Source organism: Sinocyclocheilus anshuiensis, unplaced genomic scaffold (genome assembly GCF_001515605.1).
Source record: "Sinocyclocheilus anshuiensis isolate Anshui unplaced genomic scaffold, SAMN03320099.WGS_v1.1 scaffold836, whole genome shotgun sequence".
Lineage (NCBI taxonomy): Eukaryota > Metazoa > Chordata > Actinopteri > Cypriniformes > Cyprinidae > Sinocyclocheilus > Sinocyclocheilus anshuiensis.
In genome coordinates, this window is record NW_015551122.1 from 871,289 (window position 1) to 887,382 (window position 16,094).

At 39.0% G+C, this 16,094-nt stretch overlaps 2 protein-coding genes across 2 annotated transcripts in view; one reads left to right on the forward strand and one right to left on the reverse strand.

The window, feature by feature from the left end:
- LOC107663111 (glutamate receptor 3) overlaps positions 1 to 2,585 on the forward strand; it is a 150,663-nt gene extending 148,078 nt beyond the window's left edge. The window contains exon 16 of the mRNA XM_016453269.1: positions 2,518 to 2,585. The gene's annotated coding sequence lies outside the window, so the exon portion shown is untranslated. The remainder of the gene's footprint in view (positions 1 to 2,517) is intronic.
- A 5,274-nt stretch (positions 2,586 to 7,859) lies between these two features.
- The window catches only part of LOC107663081 (THO complex subunit 2-like), a 100,323-nt gene continuing 92,088 nt past the window's right edge, over positions 7,860 to 16,094 (reverse strand). The window contains exons 34-39 of the mRNA XM_016453233.1: positions 11,673 to 11,846; positions 11,519 to 11,585; positions 11,192 to 11,331; positions 8,672 to 8,742; positions 8,496 to 8,541; positions 7,860 to 8,379 (exon numbers count right to left, since the gene is read on the reverse strand). Of these exons, the coding sequence (XP_016308719.1) occupies positions 8,514 to 8,541; positions 8,672 to 8,742; positions 11,192 to 11,331; positions 11,519 to 11,585; positions 11,673 to 11,846 (480 nt within the window). The 3' untranslated portion in view covers positions 7,860 to 8,379; positions 8,496 to 8,513. The remainder of the gene's footprint in view (positions 8,380 to 8,495; positions 8,542 to 8,671; positions 8,743 to 11,191; positions 11,332 to 11,518; positions 11,586 to 11,672; positions 11,847 to 16,094) is intronic.

Below are 16,094 nucleotides of genomic sequence, written 5' to 3' on the forward strand. Positions count from 1 at the left end.
CGTGCTTAGAATGCTGTTTTCGGGGATCACAGCCATATATATAGGGAGGGGGTGGGCTCCTTGTCATGAGCTGTGATTGGTCCGTCCTTCGGACAGACGTGGTGTAATTCGTGCTTCCATAGTCTATCACGCCTGGGGTGTTTCCCATAGTGAGATACCTCGCTCTGTTCTCAGAGAACCGGGCTTACGCAAGTAACCTAACATTTCCGCCCATTCCAGATAAATCTTGAAAATAGTTTATCCCATTCTAAGAATTGCTGCATTGGTATATTCACTGGCAGAGACTGAAATAAATATAGCAGTCTCAGTTAAATGTTCATCTTGACAGATTCAATCCTTGAGCTCATGCTGAGAAAGGGGATAAGATTCCATCTTGATATCTCTCCTTTAATTTTTGAAATTAGAGGAGCAAAATTAACTTGAAATAATTCTGATATATCTTTTGATAAGATTACTCCCAGATATTTCATTGCCACTGATTCAAGTTCAAGTTCAAGTTCAAGTCTGATTTATTGTCAATTCTTCCACATGTACAGCACATACACACAGAGAATTGAAATTGCGTTACTCTCAGACCCTTGGTGCATACAGATAACACTAACAGTAGAACATAAATACAGATAGATACAGATTAAATATAAAATACAACTATACAAATATACAAATAAGGTCAAATGTAAAAACATATATAAAGCAGCACAAGGCACATGGCAGATAGAGTGCAAACCAGTGAAGTAAACAACAGTGCAGATATAATGATTGTAGTGCAAAAGAGCTTATTCAGACTGATTAAAGTGACAGTGTGTGTGTGTATTTGGGAGGGGGGAGTGGGAGAGTCCGTCAGAGGGTCAGAGTTCAGTGGTGCGTGGGGCAAAAGAGGGGAGGGGGGGCAAGGTCGGGAGGGAGTTCAGCTTCCTGACAGCCTGATGGATGAAGCTGTCCTTCAGTCTGCTGGTCCTGGCCTGGAGACTCCGCAGTCTCCTCCCTGATGGCAGCAGACTGAAGAAGCTGTGTCGGGGGGGGGGGATCACCCGCAATGCAGAGGGCTTGCGGCAGGATGCGTTGCAGGCACCATACCACACAGTGATGCAGCTCGTCAGAATGCTCTCGATGGTGCCTCTGTAGAAGGTGCACATGATGGGGGCCGGGGCTCTGGCTCTTCTTAGTTTGCGGAGGAAGTAGAGACGCTGCTGTGCTGAGCCCAGTTGAGACAAAAATTCCTGATAATGAATCCAGGTGGCTTATAATTAAAAGTGAGAACTTGGTTTATCTGTATATTGCCCTTATAACCTGAAAAAGATCCATATGACTCAAGAAGTGACATCAATTCTGGAAATGACTGGGTTGGCTGCTTTAAGTACACTAAAATGTAATCTGCAAAGGCAACTACCTTGTGCTCAACTGTCCCTATTTCTATACATATGATTTTGTCCTTTTGCCTAATCCACTGGTTAAGGGGCACTATAAATAGGGCAAATAAAATAGGGCTAATTGAGCAGCCTTGACATGTTCCTCGCTCTAGAGTAAACTGGTTGGAACGATCACCATTCACTTTAATCCTCGCTAATGGTTTATCATATAATGCTTGAATAACTTTAATGATGGACTTGTGAAACCCAAATCAGTTCATAACCATAAAAAGATACTTCCACCTAACAGAATCGGATGCCTTTTAAGCATCCAATCCTACAAATAAAGCTTCAACATTGTTTAGTTATACAACTCATAATATGTAAAGACTGCCTAATATTATCTTGAGTTTGTCTTTGCCTAACAAACCCAGTCTGATCAAGATGAATAAGTTCTGGGATAATTTGATCTAGCCTTCTGGCCAGAATGGATGTAAATGGTTAGGAATCAACATTTAAGACACTGATAGGTCTGAAATTTCCACACTGTTTTATCTTTACCTTCCTTTGGTATAACCGAAATAATTGCTTCCCTCCAAGAGGGAGGGACCAATCCACCTTTTAATATCCAATTGAAGGTGGCAAGTGACAATGATTCTCTAAGAGATTTATACTACTCTGAGATGAAATCATCAGGGCCTGGAGATTTATTTACTTTCAGCCTCGTAGTTGCAATGTTCAGTTCTTCAACAGTTATTTCCGATAACAGTCTCTAGTTTACAATTTAAATAATATTTTCACCTCATAGTAAAGAGAATTTGGTGAGTTGCTAATTGGAGAAAACTAAATATATACATACATACATAAACCTTCATTTTCTTCTATGCACAACGTCTTTCTTTAGATTTTGGTGTGAAATATGAGACGTGTTCTTGGCAGGAGTTATTCTCATAGCAGTCCATGTTGTAATGTATCAAATAAATACATTATAGATTTTTCACGTACATTGTTCTGATCATGTTGCATTAAACATTTTTTAAGATTTAATGTGACATTTCACAGCAGCTGAAGAGATCAGAGGATAGATGATAATGCACTGTAGAATCAGCTAAAAAAACAACTTTATTTTCCCACTGCGTGATACTCTCTGATGTGTGTGTGTTTGCAGAGCGGCAGTCTGGCAGCGTGGTATGACACCTCACAGAGAAGGCTGGATCTTCAGCAGGGGTCTCCCCGTTTTCATACACATCAGCTCCAGCCGACACAGCACGCTCACAAAAGACCACGGCCCGGCGCAATGATTGGAATAGATTTCTTCAGTGCCTTATGGAATATTCAGAGTATCACACTGATGCAAATGCATTGCATCGCTCCAATCACACAAACCCACGGAATGCCATCATCATCATCCCTGTGAAATAAAAACTCCATGGACAGCGAGAAATAAAGCCATCACTTGCGATCTTAGCACACCGAATGAGCCGATCTGACTCGAGACGTCTTCTCTGGACTGTGGAACCCAGTGGTCGAGCAAACGCTTGTAATACTGTAAATCTGCTTTCACACTCGTTCAATCGGTGTATTAATTTATCAGATCATGGATCGTTTCAATTCCAGATCAGGATCTTTGTGAGTCGGTTGGATATGTTGCAGTATATCATGTGCTTTTCTTTTGTCTGATCTATATTTCTAAGAAATTCAGCTGGAAGTTCAGAAGCTATAAACCCCATTTGACCTTCAATAATGGTGTTCTCACACGCAAATTTTACAAAACCAAAAATCACCACACGATTTCATTCACACACACACACACACACATACTTGACAGAGATGAACTTCCAAGGTTTTGTAGTTATCACGGCATACTGTACAAGAAACTGAAGCTATACATCGGATCACATTAATGTAGATAAACCGCAATTCACAAAAAGACATGGCTTTTACGATGTAGTATTTGATTACCTCACGGTTTTCCGAATATAATTCGCACATGAAATCAAGCTTTGAGATTTAGTTTTATTTGATGAGCATTATTAGTGTTTGGTGAATTATTTAGCAAACGAGACTAGGATTAATAACATTTACAATAGATTTATAAAAGGAGCTGACGAGAAGCTAGCACATTTACATTTGCTGTGACAGTTTTGTGTTGGAGGGAAGGAAAACCAACTGTGACTCCACGGGACTGAGAATACGGCCAATCCCGTGACCATGGACAGATAGTTTTATAACGAAAAGCTTTTAAAAGACCACACACGTGGAACACAAATCTGTACATTTCTAGTGAAGGATTCACAAGCGAGTGACTGAATTCCCAAATTTTCTATCTGCATGTGAAAACTTGTGATTGTCAAGTAAAGCCCTGCGACTTCCATTAGATTCTAGAGGGTCGGTAGAAAGTGGGTTTCAGCTTTCGTATTTCGACCTGTTCCTGACCTGTAAAACAGCACTTCAGAGGACGTGACCGGGCGGCAGGCTGATGTAAGACGTGCATGCGTGGCTGTCGTTCCCCGAGCCCCGATAGTGAGGCCTTGTACAAAGAATTTTAATACATTTTGTAAATAAAATAAAAAAATGAATGGAAGAGTGTGTGGGGGCTTTTTTATGCACACAATGAATCTGTGATCCTCAAAACATGAATGCAAGTTATTAGTGCTGAGATAACGACGTGGAATACAAAGAAACCATTCACTTTATAAAGCATGACATGCTGTACCTGCACAAAACGTTTACTTCTGAAAGTCAAAAGAAGGTATAACATTTATTATAATTTATGAATAGATGGAGTCACCACCACATGTACGAATTGACTTTCTCATCCAAGAAGGAAATGTTTTGTTGAACACAAGATAGATAGATAACAGACAGATAGATAGACAGACAGACAGACAGATAGACAGACAGACAGGCAGACAGAGAGAGACAGACATGTAGATAGACAGACAGACAGACAGAGACAGACATGTAGATAGATAGATATATATATATAGATAGATAGACAGGCAGACAGACAGACAGACAGACATGTAGATAGATAGACAGACAGAGACAGACATGTAGATATAGATAGATAGACAGACATATAGATAGACAGACAGACATGTAAATAGATAGACAGACAAACAGACAGAGACAGACGTAGATAAATAGACAGACAGACATGTAGACAGACAGATGATAGATAGATAGACAGACATGTAGACAGACAGAGACAGACATGTAGACAGACAGACAGATGATAGATAGATAGATAGACAGACATGTAGACAGACAGATGATAGATAGATAGACATGTAGACAGACAGATGATAGATAGATAGATAGACAGACATGTAGACAGACAGACAGACGATAGATAGATAGATAGACAGACAGATAGACAGACATGTAGACAGACAGACAGACAGACGATAGATAGATAGATAGATGGATAGATGGATAGATAGATAGATAGATAGATAGATAGACAGACAGACAGACAGACATGTAGACAGACAGACAGACGATAGATAGATAGATAGACAGACAGACAGACAGACATGTAGACAGACAGACAGACGATAGATAGATAGATAGACAGACAGACAGACAGACATGTAGACAGACAGACAGACGATAGATAGATAGATAGACAGACAGACAGACAGACATGTAGACAGACAGACAGACGATCGATCGATCGATAGATAGATAGTGTTAAATCAAGCCACATTTTGTGCTGTTAATTTTTTAATAGATAAAATAACAGAGCTTAATAATGACGATCTCTGTAATAGTTTTGGAAAAGAGTTTGAACACTATTAAATCCAAAGGCCTTTAGCAGTGAAGGCACTCAGAACAGCACAGCCTCGCATTTGTTTCCTAAATGAAACATTTTTGCTATTCAAAATTAATTGAGAGTATATTCATAAAATGCATTACATAATATAGATATTGAAATTGAACAGAATTGACCTGGGCCCATATTCACAAAACATCTTAAGGCTAAAAGTAGCTCATAACGTTAGGAGAAAATCTTTAAAATAATGGGCGTCAATCCTAAATTCAGGACTCCTAAATTTTAGCTCTAAGAGTATTTCACAAAGCGTTTTAGTGCTAAAACTAAATTGTGGAACGTTAGGAGTAGTGAAGAGGACTCCTAAATCACTAAGACCAAACCACAAACTAGGCCGATCCTCCCTGCTGAAGAAAACAAAAGAAACCATCACAGAAATTCTAAAGGTTTCCACTACAAATACCATTACAAACATTACAAACCATCAACTTTTAACCATTAAAATAATAAAAAAATTGTTTCCTGTAGTGTGTTTTGGGACGTTCCATTAGTGGTTTTAACAAGCTAACAATAGAAGTCGACCAATTACCAGTAGAGACCAACAAGCACATTACAGTTACCATTAAAACCAGTACAATTCCCATTATAACCAGTGAAACCATTCAAATTCTGTGATGGTTTCTATTGCTTTTTTCAGCCGGGCTAAAATGGCGGTTGCCAGCAATCTGCCTTGAAACATAAACATTTTAGAAACACGCTGCATTTATTGGCACACGTTTTCCCATGCATGATTTTTTTATTTATTTTTTTGTAGGTTATCCCAACTCCAAATTTTCCTTTGATTATATCCTTGTTTTCATTAACAAGTTGGGCAAGAAGTAACCGCTGTTCTTGCATTCAGTTTGGTTTTCTTTTACATTCGCATGTCTTACTATCAGCCATGATTATTCTACTCTGTTAATTAAAAGGCTGTTCATATGCATATTCACTAATTGTTTACGAGAAGCACACAAGAGGCTGACAATTAGCTGAACATATACTTGTTTAATTAGTGACACGTGCATTTTTCATGCACGCCTGCATTTTTAAACCTTTATTTGAATATGGCAACATAATATTGCACTCTACAATATTTCCATGAATAAATCACTGACAGAGACTATCAGCCAATCACTGTTTGCACACTTTGTAAGTATGCTGACATCATCCATAGCAACGAGGTCAACCCCGCCCCCTTACTCTGAGCTCAAGACTTCTCTCTATTCCTTAGGAAAAGTTAGTCTCAGCAGCTTTGTGAATAGGTTTTAAGAGAAAACTCTTAGCTAAAAACTTTTACTGCTATTTAGGAGAACTCTTAGTGGTAAGATAAAAGGTTTTGTGAATACGGGCCCTGATCTCTTTAAAATATTCTCAGATTTATTTAGACACACACACCACACTTAAAATTTCAGCATGCCATTCAATATCACAGAGTATAACATATAATATAAATTGTCATTTACTTTAAAGAACAACTGCAGAAGCCTATATATACACTATATATATAGTTTGTGAAATGTTAGTGAGAACTGACATACCGCCAATAAATTGCCAAATCACCAGTAGATTGTTTACATTACATTGCTATGCTTACATACTTATATTAATAGGTATTAGTACTACTCTACTTGTCATTTAGAAGTACTGAAAAGCCTAATAGTAACATTAACACAGATTACGTAGAACTGCTCTACATAAAGTTCAATATCATTAATTGCACATTTCTCAAAGTGAAAAACTGCACTACTTTTTACTGAGATGCTTACTGAACAAATGAATATCACAGAGTATAATATATAATATAAATTGTCATTTACTTTAAAGAACAACTGCAGAAGCCTATATATACAATATATATATAGTTTGCTAAATGTTAGTGAGAACTGACATACCTCCAATAAATTGCCAAATCACCAGTAGATTGTTTACATTACATTGCTATGCTTACATACTTATATTAATAGGTATTAGTACTACTCTACTTGTCATTTAGAAGTACTGAAAAGCCTAATAGTAACATTAACACAGATTACGTAGAACTGCTCTACATAAAGTTCAATATCATTAATTGCACATTTCTCAAAGTGAAAAACTGCACTACTTTTTACTGAGATGCTTACTGAACAAATGGCTTGTTTGTGACTTAAATCATTTCGTTTTAAATGCTTTAGCATCATTTGTGGCAGATGCAACCAGCTTTATATTTTGTAACTAATGCAACGGCATTCAGTTTTTGAAGTGACTCGTGTCCAAATATTTCATGTTTGCCGTGTGTGTGGAACTGATAAATTCATCTTGTGCATTTGAAGTATTTCATGAGGTCGTCACGAAGAGCTCAAAAAGATATCAAACACATGCATTCTCTTCACCAATGCTACCTTGTCAGGCGTTCGGGAGCAAATTGGCGCAATAAATGCAGTTATTTGGTTTTGCAAAATCCCTAAGCGTCCAATAAAAAACAACAAGAGACATGCCATACACTAATAAAACTATTTTATTTAGAAAAAGCATACACTGTAGATTCTGCCAGATAAAAACTCCATGAAGTCATTTGGAAAGTCATGAATTGCTTCCTTTTCAGTCCACTTATTTACGGAGAAATCCAGCTTGCCATTCTTGATACAAATCTTTTAAAAACGTGATTGAACACACAAAGGAGGCGTACATTTGAAATGAAAGTAACAGGAAATGTCTTATTACATGGAACCATTTTATTTCTGTGTACATAATATACAAATAGAGCATTTGTACGGCTTCAAACACCTAGTCTAAATGTCACATGTGAATTTAAAAAAGGAAAAAAGGTAGTATTCAGGAAACCAGAGCTTTCTTTTTTACTTAAAAAAAAAAAAGAAAAAGAAAAGAAAGAAGAAAACAGAAAAGAAACTAATACGCGAGGTCATAAAAACGTAAGCATTTGAGAGCGACACCAATTCAACCTGAATCTGTTTGTGATGCAAGCAGCACATTGTGCTAAATATTAAAGGAAACAAACTTTCAGTGAAGCACTGAAAATATCACAATAAAAATGGCAGATTAAAATACAAACGACAACATTTCTAGGCAAAACAACAGGAGTTTGGATACAGGCAAGATTCCTAAGTGTGCGAGGGAGTCCTCTTTCCAGACGGTGAATTAAGATGCTGACATGGATGAGAAAGCTGGGCTGATGAATCCTGCAGGAACTACTGCAGCCAGTGCCACTCAGGGAAACTTCTGCATTATCCAAAAGCACATTGCAAATCAGTTACCGCTCTTTTTCACATTCACTGACCCATTTCTCCACTCTTAAGAAACGAGTAATAAAAAGGAACGTGTCCTCAAACGCTCACCTCGAGTGTCAGCATGGATTATCTGTGCTTTTCTGATGATTTATGAGTGAGGAATGTTAAGGAAAAAAACACTGTTGATCTGCTCCAGTGCAGTTTAAAGCTGATTTCTATACAAAGAGCATGACTTCTTTCCATCTCTACACGCTGCCGTTGGCGTTCAAGGCATCAAAGGATATTGTTTCTTCTCTTCTTTAGCGCCAGTGCTGTCTCTCTTCTTTTCGGATTTCTCTTTGTCGTGCCTGGACTCCTGTAGCAGAGGAAACACCAGAGCATCGGTGAACGTGCAGGAAATGGTTTCATTTCACACTGGATCTACAGTTGCTGTTTAATTGGTGCATTGGGTGTTTTGGTTGAGTTTCGATGTAGTTAAAAAGGGCTTCTCTGCAGATGTAAGGATGATCAAGCAGTGTTCATTTCTAAAGCTTTGTTTCAGGCACAGGGTTTGTCTCCTCATGAAAATACAAAATACATCAAACTGTAAAAGCTTGCCACATTAAAAAAAAAAAAAAAAAAAAGTACTTTAAATGTTTCAAACAAAAAGGATTCAAATAAAGTGAAACCTGAGATACTCACAATGTTATTGCATTTTAGTTTTTAAAGTCAATTCTTGGAGATGTGTAGGATATTAGATTTGTTACAGCAATGGCATATTCATAATGCAAGTTAAGGCCTGTTCACACCAAAGACAACAACTGTGAATTTTTGATAATCTTTCTAATTCTATAAGAATGACCATGTCAAAACTAATCTAATTATCAAAGCTATATATAACGATAAAAACACTGACAGCCCATCATAATCCAACCAGCTTTAAACAGCGCTAGCATTCAAAGAAGCTGACCACAACTGCACCACACGCTTACAAACAAACAAGACCTCATTATCTGTTCCTGTGGATGCTAATAGAATTAGGGCTGGGCAACTGTGATTTTTCAAATAACATTTGAGACACATAAAATGCTTGATTTTTTTATTATTTATTTTTTTGTAGGACTACACAATTTGGCCAAATTTGTGAGTATATAATTATATAGCTATAAAAAAAAAATGAGAATAAAAAAATATATAATATTATTGTTATTGCTAAAAATATACATATATATACACACAGTATCTCACAAAAGTGAGTACACCCCTCACATTTCAGCAACCATTTTATTATATGTTGTCAAGGGACAATACTATAGAAATGAAAATTGGATATACTTTAAACTAGTCAATGTGCAACTTGTATAGCTCAACATACAGCCATTGTTGTCTAAATAACTGGCAACAAAAGTGAGTACACCCTAAGTGAATATGTCAAAACTGTGTCCAAAGTGTCAATATTTTGTGTGAGCACCATTGTTATCTAGCACTGCCTTAATCCTCCTGGGCATGGAGTTCATCTTCCACTCCTCCATAATGACATCACGGAGCTGCTGGATGTTAGACACATGGCGCTTCTCCACCTTCCGCTTGAGGATGCCCCACAGGTGCTCAATAGGGTTCAGGTCTGGAGACATACTTGGCCACTCCATCACCTACACCTTCAGCTTTCTCAGCAAGGCAGTTGTCATCTTGGCGGTGTTTGGGGTCGTTATCATGTTGGAAAACTGCACATCTGCACCATGTTCTGCTTCAGAATGTCACAGTACATGCTGGAATCCATATTTCCCTCAATGAACCGCAGCTCCCCAGTACCAGCAGCACTCATGCAGCCCCAGACCATGATGCTACCACCACCATGCTTGACTGTAGGCAAGACACAACTTCCTTGGTACTCCTCACCAGGGTGTCGCCACACATGCTGGACACCATCTGAGCCAAACAAGTTTATCTTAGTCTCATCAGACCACAGGACATGGTTCCAGTAAATACTGTTTATATATATATATATATATATATATATATATATACTAAATTAAAACAAAAGAAAGAAAAAAGTACTGTAATATTTCACTTATTTTCACCATAAAATTACAAATATTAATAAAACTAATAAAAATATTAATAACTCATTTTATTTTACATTACAACTGTAAAAATTACAATACTAATATTCGTGGCTGTCTTATTTTCTTCATTTTCAAACATTTAACCATTAAACCTTTTGACAGAAAACTGCAGGGAGCTCTTAAAGCTGCACTTTTGTCCGTAATCCCTTCATACTACAGGTTTATGAAGATGGCTGGTGCATATTGTGTTCCCAAACTCAGAGCAGATGCACAGACTGAGCTCATGTGGAGCAGCAAACACCGGCCGATCACGTGTAAATTAACACAGTGCTGTGCTTCATTGTGAAACACACAGCGCATATTTAAATCATAACCACTAAGCCATATCATCATTTGGATCTATTTTGATGAATCATGCAGCTCCAGTAATCGCTATAGTTATTGTTGTGTGTGAGAACAGGCCTTTACACATTTGAATTGACCATGATGATTTGAATCTAATCTTTCTACACTGTCTTTTTATTTAATTATAGTCATGATGTATCTTTTATGCCTCATCATATTCTCAACAATGAGATTAACACTGCTGTCAGATTTCTAATATAGACTATGATATTCTGCTCTCTAGACATTGGTCAGTCACTCAATGGGATCACAAAGGATGAGTCGAGTTGAACACTTTTAGGGGTTTGTTTGACATCTTAACCCCAGATATGAGCGATGTAAGTTGTATAGGTAGAACAGAACACAGTCACAAACCTTTTTGCCTCCAGAGGTCTTCTCCGGTTTGGCCAGATCGCTCTTGTCCTTGCTGGTGGACTTGGAGCGTTTGCTGTTGTCCTTGTCATTGGAGTGGGGCGATTCGGAGGGGCTGGCGCTCTTGCTGTGTTTGGAGGAGCCTGTGTGAAGAGAGAGAGAGCGCAGTCATGTGAGTCAGATAACACACGAGAGCTGCACCGCCACCGCGGGGAGGGCTTTCTGATTGCCTCCTCTGCAGAGAAAGAGAACGTTCTGCTTCGCTAGCTCGCCTCTCCTGCTCTCGGCAGAGGGCAAAACAAATTTAAAAGATAGGCGTAATCGACTCACTCATTCCATTTTCATCTTTGCGGCGCTTGGCTTCCTGGCTCATCTCGCGGTCGCTGTTTGAGTAGTCCTAGATGAAGAAACGGCGCAAATCAACTCAATTACGGCTCTTTAGACGTCCATGTTGTAAGTGAGAAAAGTGCTTTATGAACCTCACCAAGTGCCCAAATCCTTTAACAGCGTCAGGGACGGAGCCACTAACTCGTTTCCGGTCCTTCCGGTCTTCTTTCTTCTCCCTCTCTTTGGAACGGTCCCTGGATTTGTCAGACTCTTTCTTCTCGTCGTCCTTCTCTTTGCTCTTGGGCAGGACTGTGCTGTGGTTAGGATGGTGCTGAGGGTTGGATGGAGAGATAAGAGAGGGTTAACGCCTCGCAGGATGAGAGCTACAGCACTCGCAGCGGCCCTCTGCCACTTCATTAGCATGCCCCATTAGAGTCGCACTCGCCTTCCCATGAGCCTTCACACCTCACAGTGCTATCAGACACCCACTGGAAGTCCAAGCACTCTATTAAAAGCTGAACTCACATATGTAGCCCTTTCACGTGCCTCGCATCAGGCATTCAATGCACCACAAAACAAGCGGCAAACCTCCATGTGAAAAGTGTTACAAAAGGGCGATTTTACTGGGTTGCTAGGCAGCAAGAAAAAAGGCAAGGAGGATCAGTCCACCAACTTATTGATACGTCATGCTAATGTTGCCAGGTATTCAGTGGCCACAGTTGAAAAGGTCAGAGGCCAAAAGGATGAAAGGCGAAATTAATATTTGACCTGTACGTTAAGGCTGCACGATATTGCTTAAATAATCATTATTTTGCTCAAACATAATTACGATTATTGACTTGTTTTTTACATTTACAGAATTAACGCACTTTCAAATAAGCACAAATGAAGAGAACGTCAGCTTGCATTGTTTGTTTGCAGATTTAGTCGCAGCAAACAGCCGCATGAATATCTCAATAGAGATCACTGAACTCCAGCTTACACGTTTGCTCGTGTTTTCACCTCATCACTGCTTTTTTCCTTAATATAGAGAGAGCACGAGCAGATGGTTGCCAGGTTGGGAAGATTAAGTAAACCACTGGGCAGAAAATTTACCAATTTATGAAAAAGCTCTGATTGGGGGATTTAAACTCTGGAAATCTGGCAACTGCAACCATGAAATCTTGTGGAGACTTGTTACCAATGCAAGAAAACACAAATGCCAAATTAAAAAGAAACACTTTCAGGATTAAAAAATATATATATATTGAATCGATGATTATGTTTAAATCAAGAGATACAGAAATCATGATCATGATTAAAAAAACGATTCATTGTGTACGTAATGTGGCATCAGAGTACACTGCAGCTGGATGCTTCAGTGCATTGGGAAGCGCTGATATGATTCACGAGAAAAGTCCGTAAGGGTCGTGATTCACAAATCAACCAACAAATAGTTGACCTCTTCAAACAAGCACTGAGCAATACTGTTATGAAACATCACAATGCTCCTTAAGAACGGAAAATCTTCAGAAAATGGATGAAGCCTTACATTTGCAAAGCAAATAAATTAATTTGGAGAACAACGCGTGGAAAGTGCTCAAATAACAAGAACGAAGCATGAGCAAGCAAGATAAACGGTTGTTGGCATTCATTCAAGCTTAACATCAACATCTCAGACAGAAAATGACAAGCCTGAATGTTTGCTGCAGAGATCTAGAGCAGTCGCTCTCACTCTCAGCAAACTTCCAAGGGGAGGCGACTTAAAAGTATTTCAATTAATAAATGAGTATTAATATATTAAAATAATGAAATATCTAATCCAAATTAAAATGCTAAATATTAATTGTATAAGGCAATATGATTATTTAATTCATATAAAAATATTATATAAAAAGTTTATATACAATTTATATATATTATATGTTTAATAAATATTAAATGTTTGTAGCAATAATCAGCAGATTAGTTGGTTTTCAAAATATTTTTTTACTTGTAGCCTTAACTAGCAGAGAGTGCCAAGCCCCAAAATGCTTCATGGAATAAGATAAAATGTAAAACCTTAAATGTAAACTCATCTGTTGTTTGGTCTATGCAAATTAATGAAGATGTACTTTCAGGTGGAAGCAGGTATATACTGTCTAATTTTATCCTTAACACAACACAAGCTGCCAGACGCACAGGACACAAACTCAGCTACCCACATCATGTTCAGCAACTCATGCTCTCAAAAGAGCTTCATTAACAATTTGCTGCAGTGCTATTTTCTTTTAAGTTGTTTGATCATTAGCCTCATATTCATGTTCCAGCTGGAACTGACACACACAGAATAAAGTAACTTAAATCAAATGGGGAAAAAAAAAAAAAAAAGTGTCCATGTGCATAAAAGCACACATCATAAATATGATTCTTGTTTGGAATGTAACAGCAGAATGTGGTTAGTGTTGTTTGGAAAACTGCCATTTCAGACTCTCCTACTGATCCAAAGATGCTCTGCTGATAAATGTGGGGGAGAGGAATAAAACCAGACTGAGATCCAACAGAGCAAGAGATACTGGGGGGATACGAGTCTTTCTGAAGGCAGCTAACGATTGTTCTCCAAATGACCTGAGCATTCACATCTTCACCAGCTTACTGTAGCCTCTAATTCCCGGTTCAGACTACAGGGTTTTAGCCTGATTTTGCCACGATTTGCTTGACGTAGGGTGTCGTGGGGATTCGTAAACGACAATGGCCGTCGGGACGTAAGATTCTATCGTTTCAGCTCGTGTAGTGTGTCATAGTGGACGACAACCGATTCCGTGTCTGCGATGCTTCACGACATCACGACAGAAAGACTAGCATGTTTAATTTTTTTTCCATCGTTCACGACGAGTCCTGTCCATAGACTGTATAAAAACATGGACGTAGTGTCCGTGACATCACCCATAGGTTCCTGAAGAACGTTTCTGAAGCTCAAAGTGGGCGGAGCTGGCCGTCGCCATCTTGGCAGCGCGTCACTCCTGGGTAATCAAAAATGGGCAAAGAGGCGGGAGTTGGCTGCTGAAACCACACCCACCTACCTCGACGGTGGTGACAGCAGCGGCAATCCACCTGTCACTCAAGTGGCCACGCCCTTAATTATTCAGAACTTTAAGGCTTAATATAATTTAAACGGATGAGTTATAAAAAAATTCACCCCCCTCACAGTTGTCATGAAGGGCAAAATTAGCTATATAGACCAAAATCATTTTTTGAACCAGGCTGTAAACATGTTTTTTCTGCTGTAAAGTTGGGTATTTTAACATGGGGAGTCTATGGGATTGTCTCCCTTTTGCAGCCAGCCTCTAGCGGCCAGTCGATGAATTACAGTTTAAGTCACTTCCGTGTTGGCTTCACGAGAGAGAGCGGAAGGTTGCCGCTTGGTTCTGTCACATTGGTGACGTTGACCAATAGCAGCACAGAAGCCCTTTCATACACAGGTTTCAAACATGGCAAAACGAAAGAGATGATGGTGCTGCTAGGTGGGATTATGGATCCTGCCTGTATGATGTGTCATCGAGGGACTACCACGACAGAAGAAAGAAAGAAAAATGCTGGCGAACTATAGCGGAAGCGCTTCAGCAATGTTTACACTCGTTTTCGGAAGTCAGTCGCTAGTTCCGCCTTCTCGATGACATCACACGCGTCGTTAAAGACAGCACGCGATGAATGGTCGGGAAGCAAAGTGTAGTCTGACATGTTTCTTGTCCACGCCACAACAAGATTTTAGGAGTCAAAATCGTGTAATCTGACACAGTGACTATCGTGACCGACAAAAATATCGTGTAGGCCCAGTCTGCCTTCTCATACATCCATTTCTTTTGAAGATAATGTCCCGTATCAAAATATTTAAATACAGATAATTGACGAATCGTGCCAAAAGTGAAGCATAATATGAAGTTTTCCAAGGCCCAAGGCTTTCCAACAATTTAAATGTGTTTTCAAGGCTCGGAGTGCTAATATACTTAGTTTGAATTAATGGGAGCTCAACAGATTTTGATTGTGCCTTCAGAAAAATTGCAGTGTTTTGAATAAATCTCACTGGCTGCATTTAATTTCACCAACTCAGACTTGCATTAAGACTTGTATTTTTTTCCCCCAAGGTTTTGCAGGCACAGCTTATTTCCTTATTATGAGTCTAAGTGCGGTTAGCACATATTTAAGCTAAGCTCTTAAACAGAGCATCGACTATGGTTTCATCACAGTTGTTGCAGGATTGGTGTTTGAATTGTGTTTTGGAGTTCAGCTGTGCAAAGCTGAGCTTTATTATGGTCTATTTGGGTGGCTGGCAGTCTAACTGTTACATAATAAACGTGTCTACACATCAAGCTGGCTTCAATTAAAGCTTCTTGCGATGGGCCTCTCCATCTCGAGTGTTGTTCAATTTTGTGGCTAGAAACCAGTAGCTTTGCCGACAAAATTAGAGCGTTAACCCTTTCAGCAGGCTGTAGTTTAGTTCTCAGCAGTGGCGTTCACAGCACTGTTGTCAACAATGCTAGGGTTTTACTGTCACCATCTGTTAACACATGACACCAGAGGTGCACTTTTCGTGTTTCCCCTCTGACGGATTTAACTACCT